The 25,643-nt window shown below is 39.6% G+C and overlaps 1 protein-coding gene across 1 annotated transcript in view; it reads left to right on the top strand.

The window, feature by feature from the left end:
- The first annotated feature begins 482 nt into the window (after nucleotides 1–482).
- The window catches only part of YWHAQ (tyrosine 3-monooxygenase/tryptophan 5-monooxygenase activation protein theta), a 36,671-nt gene continuing 11,510 nt past the window's right edge, over nucleotides 483–25,643 (top strand). The window contains exons 1-2 of the mRNA XM_036097545.2: nucleotides 483–637; nucleotides 1,033–1,390. Of these exons, the coding sequence (XP_035953438.1) occupies nucleotides 1,097–1,390 (294 nt within the window). The 5' untranslated portion in view covers nucleotides 483–637; nucleotides 1,033–1,096. The remainder of the gene's footprint in view (nucleotides 638–1,032; nucleotides 1,391–25,643) is intronic.

The raw sequence follows: 25,643 nt of genomic DNA, 5'->3' as shown, positions 1-25,643 counted from the left end.
TGGAGCTCCAAACCTTTGTCACGAATGGGGAAGGTGGAGGAAAGAAAGGAGCTTGTGCAACCAAACAGCCGCTTATGTCACCACCCCGGGCCCTCCTCACCAGAGCCGAGGCGAGCCGCGGCTGCATTAGCCCTCAAGATGCAATGCACCATCCGCGGCGGGGCTGCAGCAGCAGACACGGCCACCGCGGGAGAGGTGGGGCGAGCCTCCCGCTCCCGTGCCGCACCCACAAGTGCTGCGGGTGGCGGGGAGGATGAGGGGAGTTGGTAACAGCATCGCCATGGCAACAGTGACGTCCTTTTACCCTGGATCTAATTGGAGGAAACCCCGTGGCCGAAGCCGCAGCCTGCCGGCCAACCGAACTTGCCCAAGCCGACCCACCCTCCTAGCCTCCGCTTCCCCTCCCGCCCCGCCCTCTTTGCCCCCTTCCGCGCGCTCAGTCTTCATTGGCCAGCCGCGGATCTGGAGGCGGGACTCTCGGGAGCATCTCGGCGCGTCATTGGGCGGCAGGGGCAAGGGCAGCGGCGCGGCGGCCCGTCCCTCGGCTCCGGGGTAGGCTGAGACGGGAGGGTCCTCGGCTAAAGCCAAAAGCCGATCAAAGTGGTGGGACTCGCGCCGCGGCCGCGGAGACGTGAAGGTGAGCGCCACGGTCGCCCCTGGCCCTCCTGGGCCTGGCCGGGCCTGAGGGCAGGGCGGGAGGCCGACCCTCGGGAGCGGCCGGCCTCGACGCCGCTCTCAGGGACGGCTCTGGCGGCAAGGTGTGGGCCAACGGCCGCTTCCATCTTGGGCCGGGCGGGCGCGGGAGCGGCCCTTCCTCCTCCCCTTACCGCGGGCCGCCTCCGCGGGGCGCCCCTCGGCCTCCCGGGCGCTGGCGGGGAGCGTGGGCGGGGGAGGGAAATTCAACTGGGTGGCGCGTGCGGGGACGGACAAAAGGGGCGGCTGGCGGGCGGCGGGCGGCCCCGGGTGGCGGGCGCATTGTCTGACGGCGCCGCCCCCGCCTTTCTGTCCGCGCCCCCGCCCGCCCACCCGCAGGCCGTCCGCACGCCTCCTCCCGATCCGGGTCGGTGCTCGCCCTCGCTCTCCTCTCCGCGTCCCCATGGAGAAGACGGAGCTGATCCAGAAGGCGAAGCTGGCCGAACAGGCCGAGCGCTACGACGACATGGCCACCTGCATGAAGGCCGTGACCGAGCAGGGCGCCGAGCTGTCCAACGAGGAGCGCAACCTGCTCTCGGTGGCCTACAAAAACGTGGTCGGGGGCCGCAGGTCCGCCTGGAGGGTCATCTCGAGCATCGAGCAGAAAACCGACACCTCGGACAAGAAGTTGCAGCTGATTAAGGACTATCGGGAGAAAGTGGAGTCTGAGCTGAGGTCCATCTGCACCACGGTGCTGGTGAGTCTGCACTCGTCCGGGCTGGGGAGAGAAGGGGTTGCGGGAGCCGGGGAATTGTGCGACTGGGGCGCCAGGGCCCTTTTGTGTGGGAGGCCTTTCATTGAGAATTTCACGGGAATGGGAAAGAAACGTGGGCCGGGGCTTGCCTAATTGTCTGCCGACGTGTGGAGGATCTTAGAAGGTGAGCCTTGGCCTCCTGAATGTGTTGTTTCAGTTCTTGAGACTCAGAAAGCTGCTTTTCCAGAGGTGAGCAGATCTTTGCCCAGATGCTGGGTTGCTCCCAAACTGTGTAACTTTGAAACATCCAAGTAGGTTTTTGCAAGACTGAAAATCATTTTCCTAAGAGTACTGAGGAGATCTGGGAACCCTTTAAATGAACGGAATCAACTCACAGGCTCCAGCCTATTGGAAAGAAGGTGCAGGCAGCTTTTCGATAGAGACAATGTGTGTGTAGTAGGTTTTCCTCCCAAACCTAGTAATGGAAATTTACTTCAAAAATCTGAACAGATACTTCATTTTTCAAGTAACAGTGTCTGTTGAGCTTTTCCGTGCTAAAAGGAGTGGAGGGGGTGGGGAAAGTTGGGTAACTGTGAAGAAGGTACAGATAAATCCAAAGGACAAAATGTCCTGATAAATGTCAGTATTTGATAACATTTTCTCGCTATTATGTAGTTACATTTCAACACTAATGAATCGAATCAAATTCATTTCTGGTGTGGAGCAGGCAAGGAAAGCTGTCCAGGTTGTGAACTGTCCAGTCTTAGCATTGGGTGGAGTAGGTGACTGCTCTGATTCACTCTTATTAGTGAGAGAGAACATTTTTAGCTTTGTCATGGCATTGGAGCTTTTGATCGGTAACATAAGGTTTTAAATTTTAAATGCCAGCTTTATATCCTGGAGTGTTTTTTTAAGTACAACTTTTACAAAAGGCCTACTGATTTTGGGCGTTTTAGGTGGGCTTTGAAAGGCAAGTGTGCTAGATTGGTGATTATTCAGGAGGCAATAGAAGAGAAAATGCCTCTTTCCTTCCCAACCCTCTCGTTCTTGCCCCATCAGATAACAAATGGCAGGAAATTTTTTTTTACTTATTTAACCTAGTTTTCTAATACAAATAATGGGTGATCTGGTCAAAGTCCTGGCTAACGGAGATAGCAGGTAAAGGGGCGATGCAGAGAGTGTACTTTATGTTATATTTATAGGTCTCCTTAGCTTCCGCTCCCTCCCTGGCATGGAGGAGGCCCTTTAAAAGCTTTTCAAACTGAATTGCTGCTGCTTGACTTCAAGAAATTTGCCAACTTGAAAGAGATGGCAGACTTCAGTAGCATATGGTAATGGTTATTGAGAACATTGACTCTGTGAGCAAGGGCAGACTCCTACAAATTCCATGTGTTAAGGAGAGGCTTTTCTATGTATATATATAGGACTTGGGTGCTCTCACAGCATGTTTCAGTGTCTTTCTGTTCAGTTATTACTTCGTGTTTTGTTACTTACCTTGCAGCAATTCAGAATTACCACAGAGCTTTTCCTGTTCTCTAGCAAGTGAACTCTGGGCCAAAGGAATATCTGTTTTATTTGGTGCTTCTTATAAATTTAGTTTTTATGATGACGTGAGTAGAGTTTTGCTTAGTTGACAAGTGACTTGAAAGACCAGGTATGTTAGACTTTTCTAGAGATCATTTCAATAGGAGAGAACCCCTGAAATGAGGACAATTTTTTTTTATACGAAGTGAAATAGAGTTTAGTTTGATTCGTTGGAGACGCCAAGATGTAAGTAAAATATTTTTATTAACAAAATGGCTTCAGAAACTAATTGTGACTTGATGTGCAGCCTATAAAGAAATCTTGGGAAAGCCCATCTTCAAGTTGGCAACTGTTTTTGAGAGCTTCGTATGTGCAAGGCACTTTGCTAAGCAGTATGGGGAAGAAAAAAACGAAGAACCATAGATTTTGTCCTCTAATAATTGATAATACAGAGTGCATGAGAGAAATTCCCAAGTATATAATTCCCATAAGATGCTTATGAACAAAATGCTATGTAGTTCAAAGGAAACCGAAACCTCAGGACAGGCTTCACAAAGCGTGGTATTGGAGTGAGCTTTGATAGAGGAGAGTCGGGAAAGGGAGGTTGGAACCATATAAGAGAATGTCAGAGTGAGATTTCTTCATTTGGTTGACAGTGAGGGAGGCATTGAAGATTTTTGAATGGTTTTTTTTTTTTGAATGGTTTTTGAATGGCGTACATGTCGCAGCATCTAGAATTCATGGTTTGAGTGCTAATTACCGGCTTGTAACCTTAACTGACAGACAAGGAGGAAGTGATAGACTAGTGAGCAAAGCCTGATGATTGATAAGTTAGTAATTTAATGCAGATTCTACCAAAATAATGAGGAAAGAAGGGTGAAACATGAGATTTCTGAACATGGGTGCTAAAATGAGATTTTCTCTTTTTTCCTTTGGTGAACAGGAAGGCGAATTTGGTGTGGAGAAAGTAAGTGCAACTGACTTGTTATAGAAGACTAGTAAAAGAGTAACCTGAAGGATGGGCAAAATTTTGATCCTAAATAGCAGAGATTCTTAGCCTTTCTCTTTTATAGAGCAGTAGGTTGGGGTGGAATTATTTGGACTATTTACTCAAAATGACCATAGAGGACAACTTTCAACTCTTGATAATCACTGTATTGAGAGAGGATACTGAACTGTAGAGGCAGGAAAAAATGCTAAAGTCCAAATGAGTAATTGAAAGAGCAAAGGAGATTAAAGAGGGCCCAAATGGCCAAGACCAAACTCTTCGTAGTATCTTAGAGAGGTTAGAGATTTCACCCAGTTACCGGTCTCTCAGGGTTGTTTGTGAAACCAGAGGGTTGGGCTAAGTTTCTGGGTCTCTTTTCATTCTCATTTTGGGGGACTAGAAAGTTCTACAGATCCTAGCCATTCGACCTCTGTTCTGACTTTCTTCCAACTCTAAAATGAGTAATTTTTGAAGTCCAGGTTGAAGAACATGTCATTGACAGTGTATGAAATGTTGGAAAACTAACAACTATAGCAAAATGGTTTCAGGAGGAGGAGGTGATGCATGAGTTGTTGGTTTATTGGGAGTAGCAAAGTTTAAGCAAGAAAGATTAATAAGTTGTTTGACAACCACGCAGTGTAAATAGCATATGTGGGGTGTTTGGGAGTCATCAAGAACTTAGGTGTGAGGTAAGGGCAAATCAAAGAAATCAAAAGGTTCACCAGAGCCTTCTGGGACTTGGTAACAAAATTTGTCATCTACAAAGTCAGTGACCTTGGAGTAAGAACAAGACACTTAGAGAACGTATACAAGATAACGTCTGTCTCAGACAACCCCATGTTATCCTTGGGTGTTGATGGTCTCTTAGTAGACTAATTTTAATAAGCTGGTTTGGTATAACATATAAATAATGTATGAAACTAAGGTGTATGTAAATAAGAATAATTTAAAATGGGATAACAAAACTGTGAAAGTTGTGTCTGTGTGTAAAAGCAATGTGACCTTAATTCAGTAATATGCTTGAATTTAGTTAAGGGTTCTAAATTAATCTTTTAATGAAAATGTGTCTTGTGTTGGTTATTATTTTGAAGTAAGACTGATCTTGATAGTTAATGAATCTTAATGTAGTTTTATTGACATAATGGAAAAATTATGGGCCCTAGAATCATACGGACTGTTTTTGAATCATTGCACCACAGCCTTACAGTTTTGTGACCACGGGCAAGTTTCTTAATCTCTTGGCCTGTTTCTTCATCTATAAATTGATGATGATGGTGCCTGCCTTAATAGGTTTGTAGTTAAAATAATATCAAGTAACTGACATTTATTGGGCATTTACTATACACTAAGCACTATTTTAAGCAATTTATATTCATTTTGTTCCCATAAGTTAAGTTGATAGTATTATTTCTGTTTTAAACTTGAGAGAACCGAGGCATGAGGAAGTTAAATAACTTGGTCAACATCACGAAGCTAGTAAATGGTAGAGCAGGGATTTGAACCCAAGTGGTCTGACTCCAGATGAAATTAAGTGAAACCCATTTTGCCCTAAATACAGGGTAGCTGACTGAAGATTACAGTGTGAATCTCTGTTTTGAGGAATTTGTACAGTTTAATATAGGCCATTATGTCTGTAAGTTGTGAAGGAGGGAAGATAGGTCTCTCTGGTGGACAAAACTCCCAGAGTCTATAATTTTGAAGCCCTCCTTATATACAGGATATCGCATAAAATTCTAAAACTTCTTGACTCTAGCATCTTGCCTTTATATTGTTAGCTCCTTGAAGCCAAGAGTTGTTTTTTTAAGAGTGAGATGGAATGGAATGTTGTGCGTACAGACATGTAAGTATGAAGTTAGATCAGTGGTTCTCAACCAGGGTGAATTTACCCCTTGGGGGACATTTAGCAAGTTCTGGAGACAGTTTTTGCTTGTCAAGAGTGGGAACGAAGGGTGCTACTAACATATGGTGAGTTAGAGGCCCGAATACTGCTAAGCATCATATAATGCACAGGAAAATCCACAACAACAAAGAATTACCCAGCCCAAAGTGTCAGTAATGCCAAGGTTGAGAAACTCTGGGCTGGATCATGAATAAAGTGAGCAGTATTAAGTTGTACTAGATTGTATAATGCCTTCCTTTGGGTTCTTTTTTAAGATTTTATTTATTTGCGAGAGAGACAGCGAGAGAAAGCAGGAACAGGAAGGAGAGGGAGAAGCAGGCTCCCTGGGCCAAAGGCAGACCCTTAACCGACTGAGCCACCCAGGCGCCCCTCCCTTTGGGTTCTTACTAACATGTTGGCATCTGTCAGAACCCTTTGTCTAGACTTTAGTCATTTTTTTTTTTCTTGTTACTATTGTGTGTGTGCTATTTTAACTCTGTAGAGTTCACTTTTCTGGAACTTAATCATTGAGTGTTGTATTTTCAAGGATGTGTATCATGGTTGCTTCCAAAGCTCTAAGCTTTGCTCTTTGAAAAACTTGGCACAGATTAAAAAGATGCAACTGAAATTATAATGACATTTATTAGGAAGAGGTGATTAAATTGATGAACAGCAAATATTCCCCTCTCATTCATAACTGCCATATATGCTATTTTTATATGTATATGTGCATATGCATATGTGGTTCCAGGCTTTTAAACCCTTGGTGTGTGTTTATTTGGATGTTGCATAATTATACTAATGCTCTATTGAACATTTGGGTTGTAAACAATTTTTCTCCATTATAAACAACACTGGGAAGAACATCCTTGCTGCATGCTTTATGCTAGGATTTACTTAGGTTAGGTTCTTGGAAGTGAAATTTCCAAATCAAAAGATGGGCTTTTCTTTTTTCCACATAACCCTCTGAAAAGATTGTGTGCATTTGCACTGTCATCAGCAGTTGTTGAGAATGGCCATTTCCCCTTATCCTCTCCAGCACAGATAGGTTTTTGAGGCTAACAAAAATCTAGTGACAGGAAGGGTTCAAATTTTAGCTCCTTGTTCAGTATTGGAGGTAATGAGGACTACCTTTGTTCTCAGAAAGGGCTAGTTACCAGACTTTTTTTTAAGTCTCATATATAGTTTCACTTATAAAATGGTACCATAGCATGGGATTAGTTAATTCAAGGTGCTTAACAGTTCGGAGATCAGCTTGATCATATTGATGTTCTTATGTGATATTTCTCAATACCAGGTTTTGTGTTTAGCTCTACTTGTTTCAGGGTAAGAACAGAATATATATTTGTACCATTGACTGTCTAGGTATTAAGGAGGAATGGTAGAGAAGGCATCATTTAAGATATATCAAGAGAAGAAAAATTATAGTTCATTCATTGATACTTTATACTCTTAATCCGTAGGTAAATCAATGATGAAGTTTTCTTTTCTTTTATTTATTTATTTATTTATTTATTTATTTATTTGAGAGAGAGAGAGAGAGTGCAAGAGGGGGTAGGGTTAGAGGGAGAAGCAGACTCCCCGCCGAGCAGGGAGCCCGATGCGGGACTCGATCCCGGGACTCCGGGATCATGACCTGAGCCGAAGGCAGTCGCTTAACCAACTGAGCCACCCAGGCGCCCTCTTTCTTTTCTTTCTTTTTTTTTTTAAATATTTTATTTATTTATTTGACAGAGAGACAGACAGTGAGAGAGGGAACACAAGCAGAGGGAGAGGGAGAGGGAGAAGCAGGCTTTCTGCCGAGCAGGGAGCCCAATGCGGGGCTTGATCCCAGGACCCTAGGATCATGACCTGAGCCGAAGGCAGACGCTTAACGACTGAGCCACCCAGGTGCCCCAATGATGAAGTTTTCTTGAATATTTCATGATAAATAATCTGACCGGACTTGAAAACATTGTTTGCATGTTGAAGTATTTCAAGACAAAATGATGATATCTAGAACTTTCAAATAATGGGTGGGGGCATAAATGAAACGAGGGTTTATGAATCAGTATAGGTGCAGCTGGTTTTAATGGGAATCCATTATACTATTCTCTCTCTTGCGTGTGTTTGAAATTTTCCGTAATTAAAAAGGTTTTTTCCTCCTAGAAATTCCACTCCTGGGTATTTACATAAGAGGGATGAAGATGTAGGTCCAGAAAAAGACCTGGACAAGAATGTTAATAACAGCTTTATTCTGAGAGCAAAAGACTGGCAACAGTCCATTAATAGTAAAGCGAGTAAACTGTGGTATATTCACACAATGGAATAGTACTCAGCAATAAAAAGGAATGGACTGTTGCTATACACTACAATATAGGTGAATTTCAGAAACATGCTAAATAAAAGAAGCTGCGCAAAAAAGTCCATCGTGTGGGCACTTGGGCATCTCAGTCAGTTAAGTGCCTGCCTTCGGCTCAGGTCATGATCTCAGGGTTCTGGGATCAAGCGCCCCATCAGGGTCCCTGCTCAACAGGCAGTCTTGCTTGTCTGCTTCTCCCTCTCGCTCTGCCGCTCCACCCCCACCGCTCCTGCGCTCACACATTCTCTCTCAAATAAATAAATAAAATTTCTTTTAAAAAGTACATTGTGTAATTTCATTTATGTGAAATTCTAGAAAAAGCAGAAGTAGTCTATGGGTGAAAAGTCAGAAGGATGGTGGCCTCTGTGCAGATGGAGGCAGAGATTGACTTGACTGGAGGGAACTTTCTTTGGTGATTGTAATGTTCTTTATGTTGATATGGGTTTGAGTTCCACCAGTATATGCATTTGTGAAAACTCACCAAATGTACACCTAATGTTTATGCATTTCATTTTATATAAATTTTGCTTCAAAAGGAAAAGAACTAGTGATGCACATACTGGTGTCTTCAGTTTATGTGAAAACTAATAGAAATGGATGAGTATGTGATAAAGCAAGTACGCCAAAAGGTTAATAGTAAAATCTGGGTGGTGGGTATAGGGGTGTTCACTGTAGTTGGTGGTTGCCATGAATTAGGGGTATGATATTTTACACTGCTGTGATTGAATGCCTTTAAAACCTGTAGCAAGATACAGTGAAACCTAGCTGATGTCAAGATAAAAGCATGTATGGAAAGGTTTCGATATCCACCTCAGAGAAAGGGCTGATAGACTTGTCACCTTAGCTTTTGTTTTTATTTGGTGATGAATGTTAGATTGATGGAGTTATGGGTTATGGTGGAAGACTTACATAAGTGACCAATACTCCAGAGCAGTGTTGTTTTTTTTTTTTTTTTGTCTTTTGTTTTTAGTAAACTCTGTGCCCAAGGTGGTGCTCAAACCCACCACCCCAAGATCGAGAGTCTCATGCTCTACCAACTGAGCCAGCCAACCCTACTTATAGGGCAGTGGTTTTCAAAGTTCTTGGATTCAAGACAAACCTAAACATATTGTAGAACCCAAAAGCTTTTGTTTTATACCTGTAGATGTTTACATTATTAGAAATTAAAAGTGAGAATTTTGTAATCCATTTAGAATGCATTTGGAATAATAAACTCACTAGAAATTAACATAATGTGTGGTCTTAAAAATTGTGGTGAAATATACATAACATAAAATTTACTATTTTAAGTGTACAGTTCTAGGGCATGAAGTACATTTACTTTGTGCAACCATCACCACCACCCATCTCCAGAACTTTTTCATCTTCTCCAACTGAACTCCTTATTCTCCCCTTTGGGCAGCCACCGTTCTACTTTCCATCTCTAAATTTGACTACTCTAGATACCTCATATAAGTGGAATAATAACTTTTAAAGAGAAAAAAAAGTAAATAGTGGCATTGCTTTACATTATATCTATTGCAGTATCCCATCTCTTGTAGCTTCTGGAAAACTACACTCATCTAACAGTGACCATGAAAAAGCAAAAAGCATCTTAGTATTGTGAAAATGGTTTGACTTTGTTTCCCCTTCCCCAAAGAGTGCAAGAGAGACTCTTAAAGGTCCCCAGACCACACTTTGAAAATTGCTGCTACTCTGTGGGGATTCTGCTTTGAAACTTGCTGATCATCACTGTGATCATCACAGGGTGATTGAGCAATTTTCTGAGTAGTTGTCACTCATTATGTGGTGAAAATGAAATTTGTAAAACCTTCTCCTTCTCATTGCCCCATCCCTTCATCCCTTAAATTATTTTAAGAATATAGGCTTGGGGACCAGGAAAAGTCACAGATTTGGTAACAAAGAAAAAGGAAAAGTTGGTTTTAGATATTGAGTATTAAAGAGTCCCTATTCCTGAAAAAATGAAAGAACTGGTATGTTGGAATGACTTCTTCCTTACATTGAGAATGGTAATGTAAGGTTAAGATGATCTCTCTTTTTACTCCTGAATTCCCAACCCCAAAGCAGAGTTGACATGAATGAAATATGTAGATAATGGTCTTTTGCAGTTGGTTTCATTTAGGTTTGAAAGTTACAAAGCTTTTGGAGATGGGTCAGCTGTTAGCACGGTTGAAGCATCTCAATGAAACTTTTCTTTCACACAGATCTTCACTATACATTTCAGTTTTTCTATTCACATGAGCTGTATTCCATGATCTTTTCGTCCTCTGAACCTTTTACTCCAGTTGGATTTGGTACTAAATAAGTATCTTATTATCCTTAGTTTACTAACTTTAACTGTGAACGTTCTCTCTTCTGTATGTTTATGTAGGCTTTACTTGGAGAAATGGGGAAACAGTGGTGCAGGTGGTAAGAACATGACTATAAGGATTTTTTTTTTTTAAGATTTTATTTATTTGTCAGCGAGAGAGAGAGAGAGGAGAGAGAGCACAAGCTGGGGGAGCAGCAGGCAGAGGTAAGAAGCAGGCTCCCCGCTGAGCAAAGAGCCTGATGTGGGACCCTGGGATCATGACCTGAGCCGAAAGCAGACACTTACTGAGCCATCCAGGCATCCCTGACTATAAGGGCTAATATAAATTTAATGTAAATGCTTGTTTCTTAAAGGACAGTCTTAGATTGCTGTTTATAAATGTTAGGGAAACCCTGGGAAGTAAGTGGGGAAGTACGTGAAAATGCTTTAAAACTAATGATACTGATTTTCAGATTAGACTTTTTACTGGCCAAGTTGTTCTTGCTGGTGTTTCTCATCTAGTATTAATACTTCCACTTTCCGTCTTGTTTTGCTTATTCACCAAACAGCCATTATTTGAACACAGCTCAGAACAGTTTTGTTCTTTTAAGAACTACAGTATTAGACACCTGCTGCTAGCTATATATATATACATATATATATGTGTGTGTATGTATATATGGTGTTCTGATCTCTCAGCTTGGTACTATTTCCAAGTATTTAACAACATTTATTTATTTATTTATTTTTTAAATACTCTCTACACCCAGTGTGGGGCTTGAACCCACAACCCCAAGATCAAGAGTCACACACTCCACCGACTGAGCCAGCCAGGCATCCCTAGCAATATATTTTTTAGATCTTCCATGCATGTGTTCCCCTCTCATAATTCTGATGGACTAATGAAGAGGTTAGAAAGGTTACAGTTAAGGGTTTATGCATCCTTTAATCAGAATATACTTTAGATTATTTGGAGGCTGATTACAGAGACCAGGTATTTGGTTCTTGGTGATGTCAAAAACTTAAGAGAGTTTGGCAGGATTGACTATCCAGTTAATATAATCATGCTGTGTGAAAGTTATTGTTAATGTAATTTAGTTTTTACTATGTTTAACTTTTTAAACACAATATTTAAACATCCAGGGACTGACATTTGAAATGGGAAATGCTGCTATGTTGAAGTGACTTCAAATTAAGACGGGAGCCTTTATCAAACTACTTGATGGTCCCCGGGAAATTTTTATTTCCTCCTCCTTCCCCCATACCTGCCAAAATATTTGAGGTAGAAGAAAACTTGGGAACGATTTAATTAGAGAAATGATCAGGAAAATAACAACTTCAGTAGATGGGGGAAAGAGGTAGAGGAATGTGCATTGGCTGTGTTCAATGGCTGAGTTTAAGAGTAAAGAACATATTTAAGTAGCAGTATTTATTTGTTTGGCAAATTTCTTTTGTTTATCCAAGTTTGCATTTCGTTTATTTTGCACAGAGATGAGGCTATGTCAAGAAAATGACATTTATTTTTCTATTATTTCTTGTTATGGTTTTTTTATCTTTATTGCTGTGTGTAAATAGTGCAGAACGAGGCTTCTGGTTGGCTTAGTTGGGAGCGTGCAACCCTTGATCTCTGGGGGTTGAGTTCGAGCCCCATGTTGGATGTAGAGATTACGTATAAAATCTCCTAAAAAATAAATTAATATATAGTACAGAGTAACCTGGTGCAGTTTGAATAACTCAGCAGGTGAAAGTGAAGGCTCTACCTCTGTTTTATTTATAACCAGCTGTACATTTTGGGGAAGAAAAAGGTGATCCTTTTTATGCGGATGTCAAAAAAAAAAACACTTCGTGATTCATTTTTGTCTGACACAGACTTCTGAGAATTTCTGCTTTTAATCTGAATGGCCTGGCAAATGTTTATAAAGCTTATTTCACCTATTGATAGAAATAGTTTCCTTTCAAGATATCAAAGCAGCATATCCAACCCCCAAATCTGTTGAGTCTTTAGAGGACCTACTAAGAATTGTTAGTATAGGTTCTCAAATACTTTTCCGTAGGAGGTGCCTGGCTGGCTTAGTTGGTAGAACATGCAACTCTTGATCTCCAGGGTCATGCGATCAAGCCCCACGTTGGGCACAGAGCCTACTTAAAAAAAATAAAATAAGGGCACCTGGGTGGCTCAGGCGGTTGATGGCTCAGGTCATTATCTCATGGTCCTGAGCTGGAGCCCCGGCTCCCTGCTCAGCAGGGAGTCTGCTCCCTCTGCCGCCTCCCCCCAACCCCCCACCCCCAGCGCTCGCGTGTGCTCTTTCATAAAAATAAATACAATCTTTTTAAAAAATAAATAAATAAAATAAGACATCTTTTTCCATAGGATATAATACTGTCTTTCCTGTGGTAGAATTTATGATTAGAGAGTTTATGGGGAAAGTAGGATTAAAGGGATGGATGGAGGTTAAAAATTAATCTCTAAAACTCTGAATGGTTTTCATTTAACAAGTGTTCTCTGATCATCTGATCTTGTGTGCTATTATTGTTTATTCTGTTTTTAAAATAAGACAAAGCCAATGCACTCAAAATTTTAGTGATATTTTACATATATTTTAAAGTCATAGTAATGAGTGTTATACAAATAATTTCCTTTTTTTTCTATTCTTCCTCTAAAGAAGCTTCATGATCTTCCTCTAGTTTCAAAGAAGTGCTTGCAAAATAATTTGTCTTAGTTGCAGATACTGTCTATATTAGAGAAGCTTTCTTTTTCCACTGTTTTTATTTAACGACTTGGGAGTATCGGTTCATATTTATCTTTTTTTTTTTTTTTTTAATTAAACTGTATGCTCAGCATGGGGCTCAAACTCACAACCCAGAGATCAAGAGTCTCATACTCTACTGACTGAGCTAGCAAGGTGCCCCCATGTGTATCTTTTAAATATAACTCAAATACTATAAAATTCACCTATTTAAAGTATATGATTCAATGGTTTTTAGCATATTCACAAAATTGTGCAGCGCCACTACTATCTAATTCCAGAACATTTTCATCATCACAAAAGTCCTATGCCCATTAGCAGTTATTCCCTATCTCCACTTCCCCCAGCCCCTGACAACTACTAATTTACTTTCTGTCTCTATAGATTTGCCTATTCTGGACATTTCATCATATAAATGGAATCATACACTCTTATGACCTTTTGCATCTGTTTTCTTTGACTTAGTATAATATCTTAAAGGTTCATCCATGCCTTTTTATGCCTGAATAATATTCCATTGTATGGATTTACCACATTTTTTATCCAGTCATCTGTCTTTGGGCATATGGCTTGCTTCCATCTTTTGACTATTTGAAATAACACTACTGTGAGCATTCATGTACACTTACTTTTTTTCTGAGATTTTTTTTTAAAGATTTTATTTATTTTAAGAGAGTGAGCGCATGAGTCGGGGGAAGGGCAGAGAGAGAAGTAGAGAGAGACAGGCTCCAGCAGGTTCACCGTCGAGCACAGTGTGTGACGTGGGGCTCGATCCCATGACCCATGAGATCATGACCTGAGCCAAAACCAAGGCTTAACTGACTGAGCCACCTAGGTGCCCCTAAGATTTTATTTTTAAGTAATCTCTATACACAACATGGGACTCGAACTCACAACCCTGAGATCAGGACTCATATGCTCCACCAACTGAGTCAGCCAGGGGCTCCCCATGTACACGTTTTTGTGTGGACGTGTTTTCATTTCTCTTGGTTATATCCCTGGGTCATATGATAACAGTTTAACCACTTGAGAAACAGCTATAATGCCAGAGTGGTCGTACCATTTTAAATTTCCACTAGAGTTCCAGTACCTCTACATCTTCACCAACAGTCATAGTGGGTATGAAGTGCTTTTGATTTGCATTTTCTAGATGATTAATGGATGTTGTGCATATTTTCATATGCTCACGAGCCATTTGTCTGTCTTTGGAGAATTGTCAGTTCAAATCCTTGCTCAGTTTTTAATTGGGTTGTCTTTGTTGAGTTGTAATAGTACTTTATATATTCTGGATCCTATACCTTTATCAGTTATATGATTTACAGATATATTCTCCCATTCTGTAGGTCGTCTTTCACTTGCTTGATAGTGTCCTTTGAAACACAAAAGTTGTTAATTTTGATGAAGTCCCAACTTGTTTTCTTCGGTTGCTTGTGCTCTTGGTGTAATATGTAAGGAACCATTGCCTAATCCAAAGTCACGAAGATTTACACTTACGTTTTCATCTAAGAGTTCTTACATCTTAGGTTTTACATTTAGGTTTTTGGTCCATTTTGAGTCAATTTTTATATATGGTGGGAAGGTAGGGGTCCAGCCTTAATTCTTTCCATGTGGCTATTCAGTTGCCTTGCACTATTTGTTGAAATGTTAGTTAATATATCCTTGATCTGAAATTCTCAACTTATGGAAAAAATAATCAGAAATGGTTTGGCATAAAAATTCACTTAAGGAAACTTGTGACCACTCCATCCTTATGCTCCAGCCAAATTGTTTGCCCAAAGCACTCCGTAGTTTGTTTCCATCCCTCTTCTTACTGCTATTCTCACTTGTAAAGCCTTCTGTCTACCATTTCTGTATGTTGAAATCACACCTATCCTGCAAGATAATTTAGGTACTCCTGCACTCATTCCATAGTCATTTATAAATTACAGCTTATTAATACTTTCACATCTGTTTCCTTGCACTATTCTGTGTGCAGTTATGGATAAATGAGATGTGTTTACTTGTATGAAAACAGGCATATTGATTTACATACTTACATAGCCAATTAGCTGTGAACTCAAATTCAACTTTTCTAGAGAAGTGCTTTTTCCATTTCCACTGCCTTTTGTTGTAAAGCCTTCCTTTATAGACCCCATTCTTCTGAAATCCTCTCTCCTCTCTGGATTCTCTTTTGTGTAGAAGTAGGGGAGAATTGGGGCTTTATACAATCATGGTCTTCAACTAGAGCAGCTCTCTTTTATCTCTTTTGATATATACTTATATTGCTTTAAAAGACTTGGGGGGAGGAAATAATTACTGATTGTTAAAATCTTGCAACTAGTACCATATTAGAAGGAGTCCAGGTTCCCGAATGGGACTTGGGACTTAGGAGACCTTCCAGCCTTTCTTTTCAGCCTCCTTTCTTACTCTTCCTTCCCTCTGTGGGCTTGTGAACTTTCTTACCTTTGCTCTAATTCTCTCCCTGGTGTAAGAATGTGTTTTACATTAATGTAACATTTTCTTTCTCACCAAGCCTAGTTGTGAGGCCCAATTCTATTGTCTGGAGTTTACCTGTGTCCTGAGATCCTCTTATGGCTGCCCCCAAAATAAATTGTAACCAATTCAGATCAATATTGGTAAGCTTTAAGGGTATGTAAGAATAAGGACTTCATCTTTATTTTTTCCTCTCTATACTATAAGCACTACTTTATTTTTCAAGGTTATTTTTTTGTGCTGTACCCCGTAGTTCATTGGAATATAATCAGTAAACCATATAAATTTAGTTCCAAATGCAGAATAATTTTGTTACCACAGTCTTTTAAACTCCTTTTTTGACTCTGTTCTTCCCTTTGTGTCCTGTAACAGAGCTGGTAGACTAGAGCACTCTGTGTGTGTGTGTGTGTGTGTGTGTGTGTGTGTGTTTGTTTGTGTGTCCACAGAGATAAATGTATGTGGCATAGGTTAGCCATAGATGGAAAAATTAGTCTGCAAATAATTATATAATTGCTGTAATGTAGAAATGGCTTAATCCAGTTTGTCATAGACTTACAAAAGATAAAGTTCATAGGAAAGTACACTGGTGTATGTGCTAGTATAAGCTATTACCTTTTTTTAGTAGTTTTCCTAGGATATCTCAAAACTTGACCCATATACTAAGTTAGCAAGGCAGTTTTGACCTGTTTTTAATTACGAGAACATGCTTTCTATTAGGTATCAGGATGTCTGTCAGTACCAAACTTAAAATTTGACTTCCTGTTTTTTCTTTTTAAGGAAAACTTGTTTTCTCACTGTCATTTTTGTTTTACTTTGCAAATCACTGGCTAGAATAGTTTCTGGATCCCAGTAAATTGCAAGTTCTCTGAGGGGAAGGAAGTACAGACACTGGTGTTAGCCTTGGTTCTTTTGGTATCTTGTGGTTGTGTATGTGTAATTGTTTTTAATGCAGATTGACATTTGGAAAGTAGTGTTAGTATTACTGTCATTCCAAACCTGTATATCTTGCCCACAGAGTTGAGAATCTTTGAACAGAAGGTATAATATTCCTGTCTTGCTGTTTCGGCCACTCAGTATCCACCTGCTAAAATGTGAGGATATATAGCAGAGATCAGAGATAAAGGACTGGGCATTACATTTGTTTCTAATAATATCTGGAATTGGCTCAGCTGCTTTGTGTGAAGTGAGGATACAAAGACAGTGATTTTCTTTGATATTGGCACCTGGCGGTTCATAGACACCCCAATGTTTGTTAGAGGCTTAAACTCTTTCTGTTATGTGTCTTCAGCACTGTAGTCATTAACAGCTCTGTAGCTGAGTTGGAAAATAGGATGAACATTCTTACACAAGAGTATTTTATTGGTTTTGGGTTTTCTAAAGTACTAATTGTTGAGGGGAGCGGAGGGGGTGCACTATGTTCACAGAAGGGCCATCTTGGCCTCAAAACCTTGCTTTGCTGCCCACCCCAAAAAATGGGGGGGCAGAGAGATAAATAAAGCTTTTTCTCTTTTGTTGAGAGCCCTGGATTTTTTTCCTGCCCTCTCCCTCTGCTTGTTTATCCTGTGTTTTTTATCTCTTTACTTTCTTTTGCCCACAAAAGTAATTAACCACTTGATTGTATGGACTAATCGGGCTTACTTTTTTATTTTCATTATAACTACAGTAGCACATACCCCTTTGGGTCTGAAGAATCCATATTAATTCTCTCACCATGATGACAATTTAGCATGACACAGTAATCATACTAATGTTGATTTGTTAATTTGACAAATATCCCAGCCAGTGTTGAGTTTTAGGTCTTTGTTACTTTCAGAATTATGTTTCAAAAGTTTGAACATATGGTGGTTTTAGTCTAACACTAATATCAGTTCTTTCTCCCAAGAATGCACATGCACATTCATGAGTACCCCAGAGTTGTGTGAATTTTAATAAATAGCAACTATTGCTATGATGGCCTAGTAACACTTTTTCAGGGATTCCCCCACTGCCACTAAAATCAGGATGAGGAAGAATTTGTTTGCTTGTTTGGTGGGGGTGCCAGATCACTAAAACAATAGTAGTGTACATTTATGGTCCAGGGTTTGTCCCCTTGGCGTTTTGGGCTCCACATCTAATTATTGGTATATTGAGAGTGGAACTGCAAAAATTATAAATTGATCAGAGCATAATGTTCTAGTCATGTTAATTTTCTACGGACAAATTTACAGGAGGAACCAGATTTAGCATTTGGAAATTGTTTGGTGAGCACAGAAATCCAACAAAAGGCAGTGATTGGATGATCTTAATGACTAGTTCCTCTGACACCTGCTGCGTCCAGCCTCCGTGTAGGTGATTTGCTGTGGGAAGACTGTTCATGGACCTAAGTACCCTCTCCTCATAGTCGTGCCAGAGGTTACTCGGTGTTGCCTTTTCACTTTCTCCCCAGACCTGCTGTATTGCCAGCCTCTAACATCATGATTGATGGGATGTTTTGCTTCAGGTATTTGGGAGGCACCTCATTGTTGCTCCGTGCTCTTCCTGCTGTTGAAAGAATGGTAATAATAGAAATAAGGTTGGGCATCAGTCAGTCAGGACAGTGCTACCCAAATATTTTTGTATTATGATACACAGAAGAACCATATTTATATTTCCCAGTATATATGATACACTGGGGAAAGTGGATTTTTCCCCCAGCTTCACCCTGCTGGTGAAGGCAGAGGGGATCAATATCTCTTTACCATTTATACTAGTTGGAATATTCTGATTCTGGAGGATGGTGAGTGCTAGGCTATAAATTTATTCTTTCTTTAACCGGCCATTGAGATTTTTGAGCAGGGGATTATTAACATACCCAGAATGGAATTTAAGGTTAATCTGGCAGTAGGGTATAAAATGGATTAGAGAAAGAAGAACCCTGAAGCCTGGTAGATCAGGTGATTGGATTAGTTGAGGTGAAATGATAGAAATAAGAATGAGACTGAGAAGATAGATCAACATACTATTATAGAGGCAGAATCAGTAGGGCTTGACCATCTGGTGGTAGGATGGGAAAAGGAGAGTGAAAGTCAAAGGCAGTGCTGATGGCTTTGGGTAGCTAAGAGAGGGAAGAGGATGGTGGAATAATTAGTAGAAATAAGGAATGTAAGTATAGAAACAGGTTTGGAAATAAATTTATTTCTATTGAAGGCATATTGAGATCTGGTAGAAAATCATTTATCAATATATGAGGATACTCAACCATGTAACACTACAGAGAAGTTGGGAGTGTGAATGGGCTGCTGGAAGGGTTGTATTAAACCTCCATGAGTTTAGTGCACTTTAGAGTATGGCCTTTAGCGTTGTGGACTCAAACACACTGTGGGGGGGGGGGGTTCAGGGATAGATCCCAACAATCAAGCTCATGTGACTGGTATATAAGACCAAGAACATTATTCGTTTACAGTGAGGAATAATCACAAAGCTTGCAATACTTGTGTTGGCATGACCAATATGTTCTCTTTCAGTAGGCAGGTAGACTCACATAGAAATTGTCATCATCAGGAAGTTGTTTGGTAAATGTGGCCTCATAATGAGGAATTCTGTGGTTGTTCAAATATATAATGGCTCTCATCTCCACAGCAGGGCATGGATTTGCCAGTGGGTTGATTGACTATGATTCACACTCCTTTGGCTATGTATTGGATTGTTTTCTTCAGCCTTTTCTGTTTCCATGTCTCTTTCTATTTGATTGTTTTCTTCAACCTTTTCTGTTTCCATGTCTCTTTCTGTTCTTTCTGATTGATTCATCCTTATTTTTAAAGTATATTCATTTTCCATTATGTCAGATTATAGTCAAGTTTTGCATTTTTATTAATTTGCTATACAAATTTTGTATATCAAAACTAGACAAAGTCTTTTCCTTCAGTGATTTATAGTTACGGAGAGGGGGATAGATGTTCCCAAAGTATACCGTGCTTATTTGTCTGAGGTTTCCAAATGAAATCTTGACTTGGATAAAATTGCATCCATGGGTTTGGGTCACTAAGTATCAGAGGGCTAGGGGAGTAAGGCCAGAGGAAACATCAGGATGATACCCAGGTTTCTAACCTGGGGCATTTGAGTGCTTTTCCTAAGAAAAAATGAGTAGGGGAGGAGAATCAACAGACTGTGTTTGCAAGGCATTTTATTTTTTTTTAAATGAGTAAAGTTTAAAGTCCCCATGGCCCATGCAGGGGGTTCTGTGTGTGTGCACACACGTGCATGCGTGTATAGTGGTCTAGTGGTATATGTTCATTGAGGTTTATGTACCAAGCAGTGTTCTGAGCAGTTTGAATTAATTCACTTAATCTTCATGATAAGCCAGTGAAGTAAGTGATTGGCATTAACTCTGTTTTATAGATGAATAAACTGAGGTACAGAGCTGTAAAAATAAATTGCCCAAATAGGCAAGGGGCAAATTTGTGAGTCATTACCATGTAGATACTGGTTAAAGTCATGCCAATAAATATCTCAAATTAACCCACTCCGTGTCGGTTACCTTAAAATGGATAGTGAACTATTGAAATATTTGAGATCCTAGATTATTCTAATGAAACATTTCTTCCTGATAGCAAATTTTTGGCTAGTCATCAGATTTTAGAAAGTGTAGTCATAAAGGCAGACACTTGTTGAAAAAAATTACCATACTTAAAAATGTAGATAATCTTCTAAAAGAGGGTTGGGAGACACATGTCCTTTTATAGCCAGCTCACTTCTTTGCAGATATATGAAAGAATTTCTGTATTTCTAAGTAATCTGAAATACTATTCTCTACAAACATTATGCATCACACATGTATTGTTATTCAGAATCTTATAATCTGTGTTGTTACAGTTTTAGGAGAGTGGAAACTTCACAGATTAAGACCATGAATTTTTCAGTTACTTGAAATTTTAGTTACTGTAATTATTCTAATTGGTGGCTTCTCTTTTATTCCATTACTTCTTCCTTCCCACTCTAAAAGGGTTCTTTCAGTAAAGGTCTGAGTGGGAACTTCTGTCTTTGTCTGGATAGATAATTTATTTTGCACCTGATCTTATATGGTACTTTTATTGGTTAAGGAATTGTAGCTGACACTTGTTTTTCTCAGCACTTTGAAGATACTTGTTTTCTGATGAAAAATCAGCTGTCAGTCATATTGTTGTTTCTTCCTTTATAGGTAACGTGTCATTTCTCTGGTTGCTTTTTTTTTTTTTTTTAAAGATTTTATTTATTTATTTGAGACAGAGGGAATGAGAGAGAGAGAGAGCACATGAGAGGGGGGAGGGTCAGAGGGAGAAGCAGGCTCCCCGCCGAGCAGGGAGCCCGATGCGGGACTCGATCCAGGGACTCCAGGATCATGACCTGAGCCGAAGGCAGTCGCTTAACCAACTGAGCCACCCAGGCGCCCCTCTCTGGTTGCTTTTAAGAATTTTCTTATCTTTGGCATTCTTCAGTTTTACCATGATGGTCTAGGTATGAATTTATTTTTATTTTTTCTTGCTTGGGATTCAGTGTGCTTTTCTACTCTGAAGATGTCTTTTATCCTATTACTGAGAGAGTTTCAGCCTTATTCCTGAATTCCTGAATAGCATCTCTTCCTCATTCTTTGTCTTCTCTCTGGAATTCCCATCACATATTATCTTAAACATCTTTTCTTTTCTTTTTTGAGAGCGAGAGAGACAGTGAGAGCGCAAGGGGAAGAGGGAGAGAGAGAATCCTAAGCAGATTCCACGCCCAGCTCGGAGCCTGACTCAGGGCTGGATCTCATGACCCCGAGATAGTGACCTGGGCCAAAATCAAGAGTTGATGACGCTTAAGAGACTGAGCCACCCAGGCACTGACTCTTTTTTTTTTTTTCTTTTTTAAAAGATTTTATTTATTTATTTGACAGAACACCCAGGCACTCCAAAACATCGTAATTCAGACCTCTCTATTTGCATCTTTAGACTTTACCCGTAATTTTTTCATCTTGTTAGTTATTTGTTCTGTGTTCTGATTAGTTTCTTAAAATGGGCCTTCCATTTTATTAATTTTCTCTTTTTTAATTCTAAAAACCTTTCTCCCTCTCCCCTCACTTCCAGGCTGCCTTTTCTTAATTTATTGTATCCTGTACTTCCCCCTAGCTTCTGTTCCCCCCCCCTTTTTTTTTTTATCTTTTTGGTTATTTTAATCAAGTAAAAGTGTCAAGCTTCTACAAAAACAGAATGTTCTAATAACTCATTACCCAGCTTCAGCAATTATGAGTTCTGTTTCGTTTATATCCCCACCGGAAACACTCCTTCCCCCACCCACCCCTCTTTTGAAGCTAGTCCTGGCCAGCATCATCTATTTAATCCATAACTATTAAAATGTGTATCTTTAATCATTTTTAACATGCTTATTTTATGTTTTATTACACACTTTCATTTTTTAAGTTCTTGGGTACTAACCATCCCTTGTTTGTGAGCTGATCCCTCATGGTGGATTTGTTCCTTGAGTAGTTTTGTTATTTTTAATAATATGGATGTAGCTCTTTCCGTGGAACTTGTGTATGCCTTGGATTGTGGAAGTGTCTTTGTAGTGGTTTTGGTGATTCGTTTCTGCTGGGCACACGAAGCTTTGGCCTGTTTTTACATACATTTTCAGCTTGTGGATTCACACGTCATGTATGAAATAAAAATCTGAATAGCACCTGCACAGAACATGGGTTCAGATTTCATTTTTTTATGGGAGACTATACCCACCCACCACAAAAGCCCAGGAAATAGCTTTCTTGCTACTTCTCAGCAATGATAGACAAAGTTTTTCTAGGGCCCCTACTCCCTGCACACACCATTGTCATTGTGTTATAAACTGGCACTTTTCACTCTTTGTTTCATCTTCCTATCCAGCACCTCAAGATCTCCCTTTTTTCTTTTGGTGCTCTGTTACAGTTTTCCTATTTTATTTGCTTCTATTTGGCATTTTGATTATTTTTAGAAGGGAAATTCTGCTCAGTCTCACTGTATTGCCAGAATCAGAAAGTCTTGTTTTTGCTCTATTTTAAGGTGATGAGTCACAAATTTCTTAAGTACTCCATACTAAAGTGAGTGAGGTGTGTATGTCTCTGTGTGTGCATGTATTTTAATCTGAAGTACTGCTATTCAGGTAACATTTAAAATATGATACTGTTTGGTATGGTCAGGTAAACAGTACATTAAACATGCATTCAGACTTGTATTTCAATTAGAAGTCTTCTGTTCGTGTATTTTATTTGTGCTAAAATTGAATAGTCCCCTTAACTTGTGCTTCTCATATTGGTCAGAAATGTTGGTAATATTATATATGACTTAATATAATAGAAAATACTAATAAATGCCATTTAATTTCCAGATAGTCTTTAAATACATGAAATTTATATAAGATACATCTGGGAAATGAACTCATATCATTAACTTATAAAGAGTTCCTACAAATCAGTTTAGGAAAATGGCAAAGGATATAAATATAGTGTTAATAGAAAAAGACATATAACTGTTTGACTTCATTTATAATAAAACTACAAACAAAACTCTAATATATATTTTTCCCTTACTAGACTGGAAAAGAGAAAAGAGAATATTTGATAATTCTCTGAGTTCAGTGGATGTTGAGAAATAGGAACATTCATAATATTGCTAGTGGGATTGTAAATTGAAAATGGCCTCCAGGGAGGACAGTTTAACATTTTATTTTAAGGGTAAAATGTACATTTGTTTGGTACATTGTTGGAAATACCAAAAGATTTGAAGCAAATTAAATGTTCATCAGTGGCGAGACTACTTAAACAGTTATAGTATGCCTGTTTGGTGGACTGCTGTGCGGTCTTCTATACACAAAGAGGCAGTTATAAATATATGGATATGAAATGATCTCAGAGAGGTTATTATGGAAAAAGCAAGGTATAGAACAATGTATAATATGGTGACATGAGGGAGGGGGAACATGGATTTTAAATATATAAAATATATGGAAAAATGTACAAGAAACTAGTAATGATGGTTGCCTTGAGAGAGAGGAAGAACTGGATGACTTAAGAACCCAGGGAAAGGAGAGAAACTGTCACTTCCGCATTTTTTGTGATGTCCATGTATTATGCATTATTTTAATGGAAGCTAGAGTCTTACTGTGTGTCAAGAGAAGGTATAGATAAGAGAGGAAGAATCCTTCCCCTAAATCTAAAGATTTTATTTATTTGAGAGAGTGTGCGCACATGGCGGGGGAGGTGGGGGGCATGGAGCGCAGAGGGAGAGGGATGAGCAGACTCTTAGCTGAGCGCAGAGCCCAATGCAGGGCTCCCCTATTCAGTTATTCTTTCAGATAACCCCATCTATAACTAGTGTTTTCTGTCTCCTTAAATAAAAATGAAATTAGTAGGTAATATATCTACACATAATTTTTAAATATACATTAATATACATTAAGACTAATGGGAGAAATAAAAGTAATTTGTAGTAAAACAGTATGTATTTCCGTATGAAGTGTTCACATGTCTAAAGTATAAAGCGTAACAGCCAGATGTTTGCCCCTAAGAATCACCATGAATGCAAGAACCTTCAAACACAGACTTTCACGGTCTGTACAAGATTCTCTCCCTCTGCTCCTCCCTCCCTCCCCCCTTGCACGCACGCGCGCTCACACTCTCTCGCAAAATAAGTAAATCTTTAAAAAATAAAAGTAAAAGCCGTTCAGGGGTGCCTAGGTGGCTCAGTCAGTTTATTAAGTGTCTGATTCTTGATTTCATTCAGCTCAGGTCATGATCTCAGTGTTGTGAGATTGAGGCCCAAGTCAAACTCTGCACTCAGCCGGGAGTCTACTTGAGATTCTCTTTCTCCCTCTCCCTCTCCCTCTGCCTCCCCCCCCAAAATAAATAAATCTTTTTAAAAAATAATAATAAAATAAAAATTAAAAGTTCAGAGAAAGAACTGCTATTAGTAACATGACTTCGCCTTCCGTTCTCAGCACATGCCTAAAAATTTTAGCACCTTCTATGTGAATGTTAAATGGTGTGGCAAGAAATTTAATTCCTTACCTTTTAGTATTGAAATAATGCTCTGAATTATGACTGATGCCTTATCTTGAGGATGATTATATATCTTCCGAAGTGGGGTATTTACTAAGAATGAAAGAGGTAGCATTAATGATTACACTGGGACAGCAGGCTTAAGCTGGGACTCTCCTGGACAAACCAGGACATAGGGTCACTCTATTCCTCTGGTATAATTATTATAAAAATTTTTGTTTGTTTGTTTCTTTGTAGAGGTTTGGGATTTGATACAGACTTAAGAAAGTAAGGAATAGGTTTTGCAGCTTGAGCTTGAGCTCTAACTGATCTCAACTGCCATGTGATGGCCACTAAATCACACAGCCTTTGGGATCTCTCACATTGGTCAATGGCCTCTATTTCTGAAAAATTTTACTTCATTCTTTCGTTTTTTTAGTTGGGCACCAGAGTTGGAGTTCAAGACTTGGATTCCAAGACGTGACAGTTGTAAATTAGTAAAATTTTTAAATAGTGCAAGGGCAGTTAATTGTTCAAGGCATTCATTTTATTAAGGATAGAAAATATTGCCATAGATTAATTGGTGCTGTGATATCTGATCAACTGATCGTGTTTTGGGTGATTCATTGCCTCCTTGGTTAAGGCAACAAATCCTTTATGAAATTCAACTCTAGCTGCTGTACTTAGAATGGTAATTTCTGAGAATGGAAGGCCTTTGGATCTTAAAACTTAAAGAAACAGAGTTTTGAGAAGCTGTGATTTGCCACAAGATCACAGAGCTAATGACAGAAGTCACTTTCACAAATGATAATCTAATTTCTAAAATCATACATTCTAAAATAACCCAAAGTTACTCTTGTCCTTTATCTTCCTCTTCCTTGGACCCTCCCTGTAATTCCAATCTATCCCATGCAGCTTCTGAAGGGTTCCGTCAGCCCCCCCCCCCCCCAAATATCAGGGTGGTTATGTTTGTATAATTTTATTCTGGATGAAATATGCCTTCCTTATTGAGTCTTGAGTTTTACTTTGATTTCAATT

The sequence above is a fragment of the Halichoerus grypus genome, chromosome 10 (assembly GCF_964656455.1).
Source record: "Halichoerus grypus chromosome 10, mHalGry1.hap1.1, whole genome shotgun sequence".
NCBI classification, from domain to species: domain Eukaryota; kingdom Metazoa; phylum Chordata; class Mammalia; order Carnivora; family Phocidae; genus Halichoerus; species Halichoerus grypus.
Note: the sequence above shows the minus strand (reverse complement) of the source record. Positions and strands in the feature narration are given on the sequence as shown.